At 39.0% G+C, this 18,464-nt stretch overlaps 1 protein-coding gene and 1 long non-coding RNA gene across 20 annotated transcripts in view; one reads left to right on the plus strand and one right to left on the minus strand.

Annotated features, from left to right (window-relative positions):
* The window catches only part of ARID1B (AT-rich interaction domain 1B), a 354,961-nt gene that overhangs the window by 307,836 nt on the left and 28,661 nt on the right, over positions 1–18,464 (plus strand). For 11 of the 18 annotated variants that reach the window (XM_083731947.1, XM_083731959.1, XM_083731960.1 and 8 more), the window contains 2 exons: positions 11,725–11,831; positions 12,582–12,740. In XM_083731947.1, coding sequence (XP_083588073.1) covers positions 11,725–11,831; positions 12,582–12,740 — 266 coding nt within the window. The remainder of the gene's footprint in view (positions 1–11,724; positions 11,832–12,581; positions 12,741–18,464) is intronic. The other 7 variants (XM_083731961.1, XM_083731948.1, XM_083731950.1 and 4 more) reach the window with 3 other exon arrangements.
* LOC310841610 lies at positions 649–18,428 on the minus strand. 2 transcript variants are annotated; one of them, XR_014562601.1, is made up of 4 exons: positions 13,879–18,428; positions 12,120–12,201; positions 6,402–6,582; positions 649–2,406 (listed from the first exon to the last, which is right to left on the minus strand). It is a non-coding gene; the product is annotated as an uncharacterized lncRNA (long non-coding RNA). The 2 variants fall into 2 exon arrangements; XR_014562602.1 differs by lacking the exon at positions 649–2,406 and having other exon boundaries at positions 6,272–6,582.

An 18,464-nucleotide genomic window follows, 5' to 3' on the forward strand; every position in this document is an offset into this window, starting at 1 on the left:
CTTGAAAATGTGAACATGGCATGTTTGAAAACTGACAGGTCTGAAAGAAGACTGTTTTGTTTAAAATGTAGTAAGTTTAATGAGGCTGGTGCAGCTGTAATTAAGCAACATAACTGACATCATCTTAGGTTAGGAACCTGACCAACAAGGTACCAAAATTCACTCACTGTGTTTAGAATAAAGTGTAACTCTCTGGAAGTCCCAGTAATTATGTTCACTCACAGAAATAGACAAAAAAAAATGGACTTAACAAATAAAATTAACAAAGGGTCTTTTTCCATTTATATTTCTTTGCAGGAATACCATGCCAGGGATCTGTTTGTTGATGGGATTGTTTAAGTGCTCATTTGCATTTGAGGTGGACTCAAACCATTCTCCCTAGCAGTACATTATTTCTTTTCTCATTCCCATCCCCAACTATTACATTCATTAGTATGTTGCAGTGTGCAATTGCATAGTAACTAGATTTCCTTTAATTACAGTTAAGTCATACTCCAAATAAGCCCACTGAAATCAATGGACTTTAGTTAGTCATTACTAACAAGACCATTGAGTCCAGTGGGACTACTCAGGGTGTGACTTAGTATGATACAACCATAGAGGGCAAGGCTATCCAACCATGTATTGCTGTGATGGATGGCAAAAAAGGTTACTCCTGTGCTAAAACTATTGTTTTTTACATGGTTGCTGGGAATAATCCAGGAAGTATAATGCGGTGTATGCAAGACAGAGAGAGTGATTGGATTTAATTGCTGGGTTGCAGAAGACTTCTTAACATTATTTCATGATTATTGGAGAGAGGAACCACTGTTACTAACCTGCTTTCTGCAGCAGCACCTTTAGATTTCTTTTTCTTTTTAAGGCAAATCTAGCAATGGCTTCTTGTGCTTATCGGCTCAGGACACCACTGCCAGCGAAAATAGAGTTCAGTTACCTTTTAAAACAAAACAAATCGGTTGCTGCTCCTGCATCTTGCAACAGTTTTGGTTCCTCTCTCCTCTTCAGGAGCCCAAAGTAAGGCTAGTGGGCAATCCTTTCCTGCTGCTGCTGCTGCTGCTGCTGTTGCTACTGCTGCCTCTACTTGGCTGCTGGAGGAAAGAAGCCTATAGTCTTCTCCTAAGTTTCAAAACAGACAGGAGAGCACTTGAATACAATCATTTCCTCATTAAAAGAATAATGTGAGAACCAGCTGATTCTGTCTTTACTGTTTATAGTGATTCCTCCAAACTTTTATGAAGGTGTTACATGCTGGTAGATATTATTATCTCTCCCCCCTGCCTTCCCACCCCCATTCTATCTTTCAGATGATTTGCCTGTTGCTTAAGCAGCATGTTTATGTCAACTGTGGAATTAACTGCCTCGTAATAAAACTCAGAGGGTTTCCCCCACCCCACATACACGTATTGAAAACATGTACAGCTTCTATGATTCTGCTCCACAACGCAACCAGCCACCCAGCTCTCTTAAACATTTTAAAGTTTTTGATTGCCAAACATTGGTCCCGTTTAATTCTTTTTCTGACAGCTAAAAATGCACATTGTTGTCCTAGAGTCTCATTATACCTGTTTTTCTACTCTCTAGACAACAGTTTAGCAGAGGTATTCCCACATGTCTTATTTATAATGGTTTTGTGCTGTGTCTTCAGCAAGGGTAAGAATACAGATTGTTAATCAGGGAGATTTTTTTTTAATATAAAATAAAATTGCTTCCCTTAGTGTTAGGCAGGAGGTTGTTTGTTTGCCCATGCAGCACACTTTTACTTCAGTTGAAAAGGAAAAAATCTATTGAACAGGCCATTAGATAATAGCTTGCTCCCCCCCTCCCCCGACCAGAGCTGTCCCAGGTAATACTGTGTTTGGGTTATGTAGTAATGTGTTTTGTCTGCCTGGATGAAATAAAATTACTTTTGAGCATTGAAACTGCACTATAAATCCTGGCTTGCTGTTTAGCAGCAGTAATTTTTTGCCCCTTTTACTCTGGCCCCCAGAGCTGGAAAAATAACCAACAACAAACAGATGGCAGAGTGCCCTGCCTAAGAAGATTTATGTATTGCAAAGGAATAACCAGTTTAAAGGAAGATTCACAGAGGGGTTTTTTTGTTCAGATAATTCAGCCATTCATTATTTCATACGGTGGAAATCTGTTCAGTGCAAAAGCATTTATCCTAGCAGTCTTTTGTATGGAGTAGTCATAGTGTTTTTATTGTGTTCTGCATTCCAAAATATTGAATTTTTAAAATAATTGAACCATGTATCAGAGCTTTCTTTATTTCTTTTTTATTTTTGGTTTATGCATTTTTGAAGTTTTCACTTCCATATTTATTAATCCATGGTGTGTCCTGTAAAAATATAGTACATGCACTGGTAGTAGTGCTTGTTGTGGTTTTATTTGTTTCAGCCATTGACCCTAAAAAAGAACAGACAAACAATTGCTTTAACCAGCAATCATAATCAAGATCATGCAAACAACCCAGAAAAATGTACTATGTTACAATAATTCATTCTATTTTATATAAAACTCCACAGCCAGTTTCCAACCCTCAGTCTACAACAAGAAAATAAAATAATTTTATGTTGCTTTCCAGAAGTCCGAGCTTGTAACTTCTCTATTTTTGTTTACCACAAGAAATTCTCCTCCCCCCCCCCGTAGATCTAACTTATTTCATGATTTTTTAGTAACAGCTGATGAAATCTATTACATGCATGTTCAAAGATGACACAGGCATATAGTAGATGTCTTTGTTTATCTCCTTCCTAAAAAATTACTGAAGTAAGCAAAAATGTATGTTGCAATAGCACTCATCTAGAATCACTGAGGGCATTTGAAATCTTACCAGGGTCAAGGCTCAGATTGAACTTAGGCAGATCAATTAAACATTTTTTCCAAACCATGAGCACATTTTGATCACATATCAGGTTGTTGAATTGACTCTGGCCAATTGAGAAGGATCACTTTGCTCAAAAGTGTCCCTGAAGTGTAAACTTTGATTTAGCAGCTGGCAATTCTGTACCCTTGATATCATTTACAGAAAAGGCTTCCATCATTTTAGTTGTGGAGATGGGACAAGCAATCTTGGGGTACCAAATATTTAATGGGATAGAATTAATTGAATCTGTTCATATAAACTAAGCTTCAGAAGTATAATTTCTGGCATATGTTTTACATTTAACCAGAAGTTAAGTAAATGTAAGTAGATTTATAAATAATGTGATGTGTAGGGGCCTATGATGTGTACTCCGCAAATTGTTCTACACAGTACAGCTAGCTTAAGACACAAATTACAGCCACAAAACGGCTTAACACACTCCACTGATCAGGAAGTGTTGAGAGGAGGATATTTCATCAGCTGTGAAAGCACAGCATCACAAAACATTACAGTTTTTTGTGCTCCAAGGAAGTATACAGGCATCATTATAAGGACTGGTACTGGTGCACATAGTTTGAAAATATTTTACTGGTGAGTTATTTTACCTTAGCAAATCCATGACGGAGAAACAAGGGCAGATTCAGACAAGCAGGAGCCTCATGACAGCCATTTAAGAATGTCCTATATGGCAGCTGCCTGCAGGCTTTGATCGTTTGGTGAAGCCCAGCATTACCATCCCTTCACTTCCCATATTTCCAAGCATATATAAGGATGCTAATGCTGGCTTCAGCTATGTGTCTGAAGGCACTAGATAACTGCCTTGGCATGTGGGTGCGGGCAACTTATTTGATAAACTTTTATACCAGAGAGTAGGGGACCTGTGGGCATCCAGTTCTTGCTGGGCTACAGTTCACCTCATTCCTGCCCATTGGCCATGATAACTAAGGCTGATGGGAGTCCAGCAGCATAGGGAGAGCCACAAGTTGCCCACCTCTTTTATTCAGTGCTGAATTTTAGAAAGTGGGAGGAGAGGAAGATGTTAAGCTCAAGCTTCCCTAGATAGCATGACCTGCTGCCTGGAAGTCTCGGTCCCCCAGATCTTGAGTGAAATTATTCAGTGAAGAAGGAAGGCCACTCTATCCCTAATCTAAATTACTCTCTTTATTTATTATTACTTATGTACTACGATTGAATTTAGCAATGAAAACAGTTTCCAGGATTCAGCCATGGTGGTGCTTGGCTGTACTTTTAAGTGGTGACTCTATGAATTCTGTATGTCTGGTTTCATCTCCAGAAACTAACTTAAATATAAGTTTTTCCATCATTCATGTATATAATCAAGTCGCTTTCCATCAAGAGCTGAGAAAATTGTTATCCCTATCTCCCTGTTCCCAAGCTTGTTCATTCATTAAGGAGCTCAGGATGGTGTACAAGGTTCTCTCCCCTCCCTTTCCTCCCTTTTATTCACACAGCAATCCTGGGAGGTAACTAGGCTGAGAGATAGTGAATGGCCCAAAGTCACCAAATACTGCATTTTGATGAGCACGCACACCCCAACAGCTTCAATACAAATTGAGAATTGCTCATCAGGTAAAGACATACCTGCCCTGTCTCAACCCAGTGGTGTGAACATTGAGCAGGCAACTGTGATACACATCAAAGTCTGCTGACATGTACAGTAATGTGCAAACACAGCAAAAAAGAACAATTTTGATCCGTTTTAAGCCAGCAATGTGTGCACAACCTCAGTCAGACCAGTTCTAGCCCAGTATATCTCTCCCCACCCCCCTCTTTTTGGCTAATGGTCTTAATCACTATTAGCATACGCTGCACATTATAGAAAGATTCAGCTACATGTAGAAACATAGTCCTCAGGATCATGGCCAAACCTGAAACCGGCATTTGTCCTATAACCACCCATGACCATATGTACTATGAATGGGCACAGGAAAGATGACCAGCATTTTCAGAGAGGTCCCTATTGCCCCAAATTGTAGCTCTAGTGCAGGAAACAGAAAAATCAAAAGATAATAGTTGCAACTCTGCCAGAAGAATTTAAACAGTGCTACAGACACCAATTTAGATGACTGTCATTTTAGCCATCTCCCTGTTCCGTTAAGAAAACATGGCAGAAACAGAAAACGTCTCTTTAACTAGTGTAGAGCCCCAATGCTCTGAAAGAAAACCTCCGTTGTGTAATAGGCTTCAGTGAGCAAATAATTATTTAAATAGAATCAGTGTGACTATGAATATGACAACTGTTTCTTCAGTTATAATGCCAGGGGAGGGGGTTTAGGAGAAAGCGGTGAAGGAATTTCTTCAAAAAGACAGATGAACAAAAGGCTCCCCCCTTTTTTTGTTAACAATGGTGGACATTAATTTCATTTTTGAATTTTAGTGATGGTAGTGCAGTGTGTAATATTACGAAGTATGTGTGAATATACCTGTAATGCAGGTAGGTTTTTATGGTCAATTTTTATTGCAGGCACAAAAAGTGTTACTCCATCTACTTTTTCTTTAAAATTATTATTATTATTATTATTTGCACTTATGGTTTTCTTGCCGCTCAATCCAGTTGTGTCTCAACCAAAGCACATTTGCAGTTTCTGCAGCCATTTGCCTCAAACCAAAGCTCAGTGTACACTCGGGTATACAGTGCAGAAATCCTCAGTCTTTTACGGTGGTAGGCAATCCATGCACAGAGTCACATTTGGGCAAATGAAGCTGTTCCAGACACAGGGGGAAACTAGTGACTGCACAGAAATCCTGTGCTGTGAAAAGCTGTTTTTTCTGGGCAGTCATGCAGTTTTGCATAATCTGTCTCCTACTGATTCAGACTTCAGAATCCTTTTTTTTTTAAAGATGGCCTTACATTGCAGAAATGTTTGGAGGGTGGAATGTTTCTGGGCATATACTGTGATACAGAGCTCTGCTGCCAAGAGCATATCACTGGGCTTCAAGTGAGCCTTCATGCAAGGACCTGATCTCAGGAGCTGAAATGATATATGCACAGAACTGTCCCATACAGCTCCATTCAATATGTGCCTGAACTGGAGCTCCTGCAAAGTTTTGGGTCAGGCTGTCCCTTTTAAAATAAAGGGCAGGTGTGCGTGTAACGTTGTTAGATTCTGCTGCAGATACACATTTACTCTCCTCACAGCAACCTTACTTTTTCTGTATGTTTTAGTCCGCAAGACCAAATGACATGAGCTGTTCCACCCACCAACCCCCCCTTTTTAAACAAAGCAATGAGCACTCACCTCTCTTTCTTTCCTGCCTCAAAGCCAAATCCACCCTTTACTTTTTCTAGCAGATAGGGTGTGATTTTCCACGTTTCACTTGATACAACCCAAAACACCTTGGTACAGCTACAGCATCACAGTTAAAATCGAAGGCCACAAACCATCCGAACGTTTTCTTACAAAGGCTTAAGACCACATTGGGTCAGTGGCAGCTAAAGTACTGGGCTGCTTGGAACATAGGTTTATACGAAGTCTAGCATTCAGTCTTGGGCAAATCTCTCAGCCAAACCTACCTCACCAGGTTGTTGCGACTTTAAACTCGTTGTGTGGTAGTGCACCCATGGTTTGCACACAGACAGTTGTACCTTCAATCTCAGATGGAACGGTCTTGTTTAGGAAGACTGAAAGGGGCTCCTTCCTCAGTCAGAGTGGACAGTGCTAGGCTGGTAGTCTGACTGCATTAGGCAGCAGCATCTGGAAGAAAAAGGGGAAGTAAATGTAATCAAATATTTTTACTGGTTCTGGTGGATTGGACCCAGAATTGTTAAGTCCCGACCTGGGCTCTTCCTTCCAAAATTCAGCCTAATGATTTGCTGTGGACTGTTTCCCCACAGACTGATCACCATTGTCTCTCCTGTAGGACAAGCATGGCATCTAGCCCAGAAATACAGATCCCTGACTGTAGGACAGTCTTATGATACTTGACTGCAGTTTAACTCACATGTGAGCTAAGTTTGGTGTGGTATATAGCTAGAACAGGACCTTGACCCATATTTTCTTTTTTAAATTATTCTGACTTTCAACTTCTTATAATAAAGCCTGGGGCTAGTTCTTGGAACCTATTCATTCTACATTGCAACTCTTTTTCAATCACAGATTTCACTGTTATCTTCTTCTTTTAAATGTTTTATATATTTGTAGTTTGTGGGCAGGATCATTAGGGTCACTGGAGAAGAGAGCGTGTGTGCGCACGCACGTGCCTTAATTTGCTGGAATTGTGACAATAGTGTTCTTTCACTGTTTGAAAAGGGGTCAAAATAATACTCTCAGTTTGTCATTGGACTAGAAAGCAAAGGGATACCAGCCGCAAATCCCTTGGAAGCATTCTTGTAAGTCTTTACAAAGCATTTCAACAAAGGATAAAGAAATACTATATGGATCCTACACAAAAGACTATAGTAGTACTTCTTTCTCAAGATGACATGGTAACTTAGATACAGTTGTTGTTGTTGTGAGCAATTAGTCCTGTGCAATGCAATGCAGATGTTGATGTGCAACTGGATTTGCATCTGAATCAGCACCAGTAACGCACATGGAAGGCTTCTTATACACCCTGTTGCTTGATTGGGGCAGCTCAAAAGAAGTACATGTCAAATGCTCTATAGTCCAGCCTGTTTCTCTGGATCATAATCAATCACTCAAAATTTTATTTACAGTTTTCAGATTTTATCACCCTTGCAAAATCTTTCTGCAGGCAGCTGAACGGGCCACCTGAAGATTTCACTGCTTGCACAAACTGCTGTTCTGCACAACATAACCACTCCAGCATCATTCAGAAAGCTTGCAATGGCATCACACAAACTTGCAACTAGTGAATTGGCAACCAAATTCATACTTCTCACTATTGCAGTTAAATTCAAGTAGGAAAAATGCTGGCCACAAGGAGAGTGGTCTTTTGCTTCTGCCCTAAGTCCCACAGCTGTCTCCAGAGCAAATGGGTGAGGTCAGAAATGCAACTTGGATGGCCTTGTGCACTTAGTCACTCTTTGGTTACTTCGTTATCATTTTACTTCCATTCATAAAAAACACTGGCTGTTTCTCAGTTATTGCATTGTTTGGAAATAGACATCTTGTTCCCATTTTTAAATATACAAGACTGAAACTACTTTTTTAAAGCCAAGTACTGTAGTAATTTCCGCATTACAATATTTCAAATGCCTTGTTTGGCCTACAAACGCACCACAGCAACCTACAAATAAGCCTATGGCAGTTCAGAGATGAGTATTGAGTATATAGTTAGTTGTAAACGCGTGTGGCACATGGCTGGGTAGGTTTTTTGGCAGAGCCGTTCTCCCAACCTGCAGTGATGTGATGCTAAAGATATTAGCAAATTAGCACCATGAAGCTTGCCAGCTTATTCGCCAGAGTCTTGCTTGCTCTCTCACTGCTGTAATTAAAACTAATTATTTTCTAAAACATAGTAATACATGAATATGTGCAATAATCATTTTGTAGTGGGCAATCTGTGAAGTTTTTTTAAAGCTCCCCCCTTCCCCTTTGGCTTGTTCTCCCACATGTTGGCCGCTGAGTAAAACACTGCATTATCATTTTACAGAAAAGCAAAGCAGCCTAATAATAATCAGGCTAGATTTTTATTATTCTGCAATATCCATCATACTTTATTTAGCCTTTCTTTCCCCGTCTACTATTTTTAAACACATTTTGCATAGTTAACAAAAATGTGTTGAGCTTAGTTAGCTATATGTTCTATACCAAATGTGGAGCTCCTTTTGCTCACATACATTTGTGACTGCATTGAGATCTGCAGGCTTCTTTTTATTTTGAAGGGTAATAACAGAAATGAAAGTTCAACTAATAATATTTACCTGTTATGTAGCAGAAACTACAAATGTTCAAAAATGCTTATACTTTAAAATTTGGTTTTGCCCCTGTATATTCTATGGAGATTGCAAATACTCTTAATACTCTCTCTCTCTCTCTCTCTCTCTCTCTCTCTCTCTCTCTCTCTCTCGGTGGCAACTGTATACATAGTACTCTGCAGATTTCTTAAGGGGGAAAGTGAAATGCCCCCAAGGCTTGTATTCTAGAATAGTAGGAAATACACCAAATTGGAGGAGACAGAGACAAGAATAGGAAGGAAGGAATGCGAACAGAAAATTTAAAATATTACAATGCAATCATTTATACGTGTCCAGTCAAAAGTGAGTCCCACTGAGTTCAGGGGAGCTTATTCCCAATTGAGTGTGTATAAAGTTAGGCTGTAATCTGAACCACACTGACTAAGGAGTAAGGCCCATTGAACTCAACAGGACTTAGATCTGAGTTTGCAATTGCCTTGCAGCAGTTTAAAGCAAAGGCCTCTTGGAAAAAGTGAGCTTTCAGGATGGATTAACCAAACAAGAAAGATGACACTATGCACATATTGGGCAGGGTCTCTGGTGCATGGGGACAGCAAGGGGAAATGTGTGAAGTTAGATTAGAGAGTAAGAAACATTTGGGTAACTGACGATGGTAGAGTTGGAGGGTATAATAATTGGTAATAAAGGACCAAAAGGCAAGGTTTTGGAGACCTATAAAGGTAAGTCCATCCTGGATGAAGGAGGGTATGGGAAACCATGTACAGATTTGAGGAGGGGATCAAGCAGTGGGAAAGGCAAATGATTTGTGTAGTGGCATTTTAGAGAGAAGTGAAAAGGCTGAGACATGACAGGAAATGCTGAAAGGGATGTTTCTGGAATCACATCATCAAGATGTTTTGCTCTCACTCAAACCTTTGGGATGTGGTAGGCTGAGGATTTAAGAAATTATTCCCCCCTTCCCAAATAATTTTACTAGTTTTCATGTAAATACAAGAACAACATATAACTACAGTAACTTGTCCAGTGGTACATTCTTAGAAATTGTTGTTTTTAAAGTATTCATTCCACAGTGTGAGCTTGCACTGTTTGTTCACACAGTTTTATACTGTACAGAGAAAACACAATATACATAATTGATTTGAATGTTTCTTTTGACTTTCGGCTTTGAAACATGAAATTCAGGAAAAATGTGACAATAGCTCTATACTTCACTTTTCCCACCTTCAAAACAATGAGAATAAAATGAACGTTTCTTTGGCACACCTCTGGAAAGTGTCTGCATAAGTGTTATCTGAACGAGAATGATCAGCATTCAGCTATGTTCCCAGCTGACTTCTTTAAGAAGGAAAATAGCTGAATACCCACATCGGCCACAGAACAGATCTACAGAATAATTTACAAGTTGAAGAATGTAGTTGAGTAGGTTGTAGGCTTGGGATTTGGCAACTAAGAGGCTCAGAGAAATATTATGTGATATTTTATAGTGTAATCATACAGATTTTATTGTGGTACTCAGATAACATACCACAAGGGCCAATTCAGACCTTAATTTATTAGTTGGAACAGCTGATGTGAGAACCATTCGCACTTCTGTTTTTCCACTAATGAAGTCATATATGAAACATTGCCACATGAATCTGACCCATAAAGGAGTTCCGTGGGCACAAGAGTTTGGGTCAGAACACAAATCCACCTGCAAGATCTGTTTATCAGTGATGGGGACATTAAGAGGGAAACAGAAGCAGGAGTATTTCTTGTGTTTGTTGTTCCCACTTATGATAGGTTGCCATATTTCAAAAAGTGAAAATTTGTTGAGCTTTTTTGGCAAATTTGTTGAGCTGGGTTTTTTAAAATTCCAATGTGGGCCCCCATATGCCCAGATTTTCCCGGATATTTTAACAGATTTCTGAAAATTCCCCTGGACACTATTTTCGGCAGACAACTCCCAGATATGTCCAGGAAATTCTGGATGTATGGCAGCCCTAAACTTATGAAGTAAACATCCAAATTGACCATAAATCAACTGGTGCTTGTTCACATCTATGAAAGTACAAAGGAACCTATTCCAGCACTGAAAATGCTCTCATGAAAACCAAATCATCAGTTTCTCTTATGCTGCCACTCTCCAGGTAGCTATAAACTCAGCCTTGGGCCTAGATACTCTGGGGTGCCGTATTATTGCATAATAAGTATGCATTGTATAGTGACTGCTAAAATGCTAGTAACCAAAGTAGCTTTTCATAATGCAAACATTTGTGCTTGAGAAAGTGACTTAAGAATCAAACATAGTTTGTTACTCCACAAATCCAAGAGGTACCTAATGAATTTTTCAGCATTACCATGGCAAGCATATATAGGTAAAGGTAAAGGTACCCCTGCCCGTACGGGCCAGTCTTGACAGACTCTGGGGTTGTGCGCCCATCTCACTTAAGAGGCCAGGGGCCAGCGCTGTCCGGAGACACTTCCGGGTCACGTGGCCAGCGTGACATCGCTGCTCTGGCGAGCCAGAGCCGCACACGGAAACGCCGTTTACCTTCCCGCTGGTAAGCGGTCCCTATTTATCTACTTGCACCCGGAGGTGCTTTCGAACTGCTAGGTTGGCAGGCGCTGGGACCGAGCAGCGGGAGCGCACCCCGCCGCAGGGATTCGAACCTCCGACCTTTCGATTGGCAAGTCCTAGGCGCTGAGGCTTTATCCCACAGCGCCACCTGCGTCCCATAAGCATATATGGTTTGGATTATATTGCTGTCAGTTATTAAAGTGAGTCACTCAATAATTAGATATTAAAATTAGACCTTAAAACTGTGTTTCAGTTTGTAGAGTGATTATGTGGGTGTACTAATTTGGAGACATTTTCTCCTATTGCACATATAGCACTTACCTTCTGAGATCTAAAGGACTTCTCAGCCTTTGTAAAAGATGGAGTATTGATATATTCCAGTTTCTTGTATCATCAGTTTTTGACACACCGAGAAGTCAACCTTGATGCTAAATCGTACCTCCTGTTTTTGATTAGCCCCTATGGGTCTTGCAGATATGATGACTCCAGGCGAGTCCAAACTGCCCATCCCTCTCAAGCCAGATGGAAAAGAAGATGGGCCTCCTCAGTTTGAGAGCAAAAAGGTACTTCCCTCACCTGCATGTGATGTTGGTTTGGCGCAGCAGAACTCTGCTATTTTGTCCTTCATTCTCTGATTTGAGCTTGCCCTTTTCTGTTCTATCCCGCATGCTCTTTTCCATTCACATGCAATCTGTTTTTTTTATGTTGTTTTATTTTCTTCCCTTCATTGTGTGGATCTGAAAGTTACTAGTTCTTATGGCATTGTAACTCGCGGGGGCAAGGGAACATACGGAAAACCTTGTGGGGAAATTGAGCTACGCCACTGGGTGCGGGGGGGGGGGGGTCCTTACCTTGGTACTTGCAGCCATTTCCTCTATCTTTGGTTATAGCTTCCTGTTTTGGCCGTTTCAGCAGCAGCATACTTTTGCTTTCCTGCCTTATTTGATAAAAATAAGGTGAACAGCTTTATTTGTTTTTTTCTCTTTATCTCATGAGGGGAAACCCACGCTTGATACTCCATTTAGCTTGAGGGAAGCATGGTGGCATAGCGACTTCAGCCAAGCATCCAGCAAACTTTCCAAATTATATAATAATGTCGTTTTGATAATTTACGTATTATCTATCTATATATTTATTTATTTATTTACATGTATATGTGTTTTCTGTGTGTGTCTCTCTGTGTTTCTCTCTCTCTATGTTTTATATAGTTAAAAAGAAAAAGAATGGTCAATCTGTTTAAACTGGATGTATTTTTTTCATTTTTAATAAAGTTTGCCCTGCCTTTGTCCTCTTTTTTTATTCCTCTACCACAGGATAGCTACATCTCTCAGGGTATTTCACAGCCCCCAACCCCAGGCAACCTGCCAGTCCCTTCCCCAATGTCCCCAAGTTCTGCTAGCATCTCCTCATTTCATGGAGATGAAAGTGATAGCATTGGCAGCCCAGGCTGGCCAAAGACTCCATCAAGCCCTGTAAGTGGCTCTGGCTTTTGTTTTGGTTTTTTTGTACTTATTATATTTTAATGCTTGCTTGTTTGTTTTATAGATTCTTTCCTTCATTATTTATCCACTAAAGGATTTTCTTTCTTTGTAATGACAGAGGAGGCTAAATTCTGCCCTAAGTTATGTTCCTGCAGCTCATTGTTTGACTCGGTTCTAGTGGGGAACAGAGCTTGCTTGGCTGAGGGCAAAATTTAGTCTAGTCCTTTTATATAAAAAGAAGATTAAATTTATGTATATCACAGAAGTTGGCTTTTCTTGTAATACAGCAGATGTTGTGAAGAAAACATATTTCTCATAATGCATCAGCTTACAGAGCATGCTAACTGTGTTGGTTAAGGACATTTTGTCTCAGTTACTGGGTCCAAACTCTTTGCAAAATTGTTCCCCCCCCCATTTGGGTGTTGAGTAGCATTACCATCTAAAAACAGGAATAAAACTCTCCTTTCTTGAGGAATTGGGTGATTTCTGAGTGTACATTATAGTTTGGAGCAATCATAATCTCCAAATACCCAAACCTGTTTGCTGTCATAAAAATATTATACAGGATAAAATTGTATTTATACATTACAGGAAAGCTACTTTTTCAAAATGACAGTATCCACTTGCACTTAAAAAACACATGTAGTCTTCAGACAGCATTGTAGTTTCAGAAGTATTTGTTCATTAAAAACAAAATGATTTTGAATAGGATGACGCTGAAATAAAACTTCTAGCACATTTTGCAAATCTAAGCAGGGTCTGCTATGGATTCAAATTGCATTGTAGGAGGTTGGACTAGATTACCCTTGGGATCCCTTCCAATTCTACAGTTCTTTAATTCAACTAAACAATTGTGCTAGTGGAAGCCAGCACAAGTCCTGCTAATGCAATGGGGCTTCTACCCCATATTCTCCTCTTGTACCCCCCATGCTCCCGACCCAAATTGGCTCTGGGAGGTTGGGAGACACACACACCCCAGAACAATGCAGGGGTGGGGAGGAGAAGGGAATTTGTTCCATCTAGCAAACCGATGTGCTTTTGCTGACAGAATGATCATAATGTTGAATTCTTCCTAAAATCTTAACATGTTTTATTTAACCACTGCAATTTCATTAGACAAATAAATAACTTATTTTAAATAAATTTTGGAGTCCTGACAGCATGAAGAATGGGATGTTCAGTTGCAATGATCACTAAACATACTAAAGGGTCTTCAGTTAAATCCTAATTTTCACCAGGACACCTTAATGGAAAAGAAAATTCCAGAAGACATTAAGAGAAAATATTGTATAAAGGGTTTGGATGGGGGAATGATATCTAAGAAGATATTTTCTTTAAAAATATTTTATTAGTATCTGATTTCATCAGACAAATACTTGATCCAAACTTAGAAAAAGACATGCAGCTGACTCCCAAAACAGCAGCACCAGTTCCCACCTCCATGCTGTCTAATACAAGGACATACCAATTCCCCGATTTTCTAGTCTTCTGCATTTCCCTGTACCACTCCATATCACTGGTGGCCATTGGCAGAGAGACACTGAATATGATTATATTAAGGCACATGTACTAGTGGGAAGCTGCCAGCCCATGAACCAGATGAAAACTGAGGGGCTTCCCCAACCAAACCACACACACAGGCTTGAAAATAACCTTCCATTGGAGCCACAGGAAGGCTATTCTCAAGCCTAATTGCTGCACCAGAAGGAACACACTACAGCTCCACTTCCAAAACTCACCACCTTCACCTGCTGTAATTGGACTTGAAAATAGCCTCCTGCTGGTGCGGTGCCAAACAATGGCTGTGTTCAGTCTCCATCAACCCAGCTGCAATCTCCATTAAGATCACTCTCACTGGCAATCAGGCATGTAAAAACTAGAATTCCCCTTTCAAGCCTAATTGCTTTGGGCTGGGGTGGGTGTGATATATGGTCTACATTTGGGTGCCCACTGTGACCCTTACCCACTTTTGTTTTGACGCCACTCATGACTTCCAGAAGGTTGTCTATGGGATAACATACCCTTGGGCTGAAAAAGGTTCCCCAACTTTGTATTAGACATTATGGAAAAGGTCAGGGTTGATATACATACAGCTGCTGCTTTTAATGACAGCCATGTGTTTATCTGGTTTGGTTTGTGAAGATTAAAACAATCCGGTGTCCCAAACATGAAAAACAATATTTCCAGGCAAATTGTTTCTCTAAGAGTAGATTGCTAAGCTTTTATCAGTGGGCAAAATGAATACCAGCACAAAAGTCACATGCAAAAAGAAAAAGAGGTAACTAATATTTTAAATAAGTGCATTATGTTCTAGAGGGTTTTTGGAGATATGTGCTCGTAGCCCTTAGTGTGAAAGCATCAACAAAAGTAGAGAGGAACTAGGGAAAGAGGGCAATGACTTTGAGTCTCAGAAGGCATATGGTGGTGTGTGTTCCCTCTAATGTCAAAACTGGCCATGCCTGAATGCTTATCTAAATGGACAACTCTACAAAGAAGAAATTTATTGTATTTTCTTGAGTATTTTACTTTTTCTTAAATGGGCACAGAGAGGCATTAAGTACATAGACAGTCTTTTTAAATATTTCTGGAAATGCAGAACATCTTTACGGTAGAAAATATGTATTCATGAGTTCTTTAAGCTGTTATTCATCCCCAGGGGAGCCTGTTAGAAATGCATGTTTTGTTTCCGCATAAATTAAAGAGAACCATTTCAGATTTTTTTTGGGATAGAGAAGGTGGGAGTAATTACCTTTCTGTTTTCAATTTAGAGTAAACACTCACTTCAGATATAGTTCTTAGAATTTATTGTAAAACTTTTTCCAAAGACATATCTATGATTTGATTGAGTTTAAAAGTAATAAAGAACCAGAAAAGAAATAACTTGGGTTAGGTATATATTCTTCCTTTTACCATAATCCTTTGATTTCAGGGAAAATTATTTCAAAGAAGCAAATTTCAGATCAGGGTGCTAAACTATATAGATATATTTGGGCTACCAAATTATCTAGTTATCAGATTTTACTAACCTTATCAATGATCAGATCTGGGTTTTCAGGATAGCAGCTTTGTATTCTTTATATCAATTGGCTGGAAGATACCAAAAACCATATCCAACATCTGATCAGATTCTTCACATATTTCTAGCAGAGAGTGAGTTCTAGAGCTGGCATGCTTTTCTGGAAAATATGAAGACAATGGGTTGAGTAATTATCTACTGAGAGAATTTCAAATTGGATATCTTCAATTCTGCTGTTAATAGGATCAGTTTATGTTTACTCTGTGTACATAAATAGGATAGCAATAAATGGCATATTTGAGAGAATATGTGTGTGAGCACACAAATTCAGAACTCTTAAATTCTTCACTGTGGGTATCATCAGTATACAAAGCCAAGTATCTGTAGTACCCCGAAGGCATACCGAGAAGGTCTGCTGGTCAGTGGCACATGATTTGCATGTAAAAGGTCTCGTCCCTAGTGTTTCCAGGTAGAAGTGGGAAAGACTCACACCTGAGAGCTTCTAGTCTGTGTTGACAATACTAAGCTAGACCTGGTCTTAGTATAAAGTATCTTCCTATATTCGAAGAGATACACATTGCTTCCCTCCAGGGGGAAGTGTGTACCCTTTCTTGTGTACACAAATTCTGCCTCACACAATGAGAGTCATTTTCCCCATTAATATATAACTTAGAGTGAACATGTAAGATAGCCAGCAATCACCAGGGAATGTTAACAATACCCCATGTGTTCAATTAATGTCCAGATATACAGAGATAAGTTAGTAAATGTGGACAACACTATAATAGTTATAATAAACAATCACTAGTTTAGCTACCATTCTGGAAATTGACCAGATATATGCAAGATAGTCTATGGATTTTGGACATGCACAATAACATAAAAATTACAGAATGGTGAATGCTCCCCCAATGAAGGCTATGCAGTCTTCAGAATTTTTCAGGCACTCAAAAATTGATGTGCACTGAAATTTGCTGTAGTTCACCTGTGACTATTTATTGCTAGATGCACATGCTTGCAGAGGTGTGTTGCATGAACACATGGAAAAAATCATTCACTACAATGTAACTGTTGAGAATAGACAAGTTTGGGATAATAAATGCACAACTACTGTCCATGTACATCAGCAGACTTTTCCAGTCACAAATGTTTTAAATACTGGATAACACACATCTGATACAGAAATTATATTATTTACTCATCTTGTTTCAGAAGGCTTTCATCAAGCAATACTTTTGGTTAACTTAATACCAGCACAATTACTTTACTTACCCTGCTGCACATCAACAAAACCATTTGAGGCTACATTCATTATTTTTTACTATTTACTCCAGCTGTGATTTTTGCAGTGATTTCAGTTCATAGTTTATCAATTTTACAATGCAATAAATATTAGAATTGTGAAGTATAAACTTTACTTGAAGGAAGTATGTTCTATAGGCAGAATCTGGCAATACAAAGCTTCTGTAATCTGTGCTTGACCGAGCAGTTGCATGTGCAAAATGTGAAATTTTTAATGTTTTTAGCTGTGGGGTGCAGACAGTAGAAATCAAGCCCTCTGTGGAAAGATTTTTTCCTTATTCTTCTGAAGTTAATATTTCATTTTAGAGGAAAATTGCACCCACTTCACTGAGCTTGACAGCCTGAAAGCTCCTGCAGTGAGAAGCCCTTCTTTCCTTCTGTAAATAGTAATGTTTTCAGATTATGTTGTCACTTTGTGGCCTGTTGCCATCTCTTTGAAAAGTGACTTTTCTTTATGTAGACAGTACAAGTGCCCAGCAAAGAAAAGACGGTAAACTACTTCCCCTTTTTTTGATGATATAGCTTTATAAGAAGAAGTATTTCACTGGGTAAAATTGAAAAACCTTTGTTTGGCCATTAAGTCTGAATGTTTCTTGTAATAGGCAATTGGAATGGCAGCTGAGTGAAAAATTATTAAGGGTTATATTATTAAGGGATAACATGTGCTGCAAGTATTGAGCATGTGGAATCACAAGTAAGAAATATAAAAATTAATTAACAATAGTAATGTTGGCTACAATAATTAGTTGTTCGGGGGCAATAAATAATTTCTTTGTTTGCTTCCTTGCATTCTAAATATATTGACATATCCAAAATGATATTGTGAATATATGTGAAATATCTATAGCCCTTTTTGCATTTTTAAAAATTCACTAAATAGTTTACTATGCAATTGTTTTTAAGGGCAAAGTTGATAAAGAATTAATATCCTCCTAAATTAAGCAGTAGGAAAGGCAATAAGATGTGCCACATTCTCCTGTTGCAACCCTCCATTTGCATCTAGTAAACCCCAATTCAACCTAAGTAATTAATAAGTGTCCCTTTGGTAAATATGCTAAAAGCAAATTGATACTGTCCTTTATTTCAGAATGTGACCAACAACTTTACATAAGAAGCATCACTGTGAATAAATGAGAATTTTGTATATAAAGCAAAAAAGTTTTATAGAGCCAAGGTGATTTGGTTAATTAAAAACAATGGACTCCATCCCAAGCAGGGAAGTCAGTGAAACAAGATGAGACCTTGGCAACTGCCCCAACATCAAGCAACTATTGCTATAATCATTTTAAAGAGTTTTTGCCCCTTCAACTTCACATGCAGGTGGTACAAAGGGATGTAGGGGAAGAAATGATATGTCATGTTTGAATTAGAATCGAGCTCAGAAGACCATAGGAAGA

The sequence above is a fragment of the Podarcis gaigeae genome, assembly GCF_964106915.1.
Source record: "Podarcis gaigeae genome assembly, chromosome: 3".
In the NCBI taxonomy this organism is placed as follows: Eukaryota; Metazoa; Chordata; class Lepidosauria; order Squamata; family Lacertidae; genus Podarcis; species Podarcis gaigeae.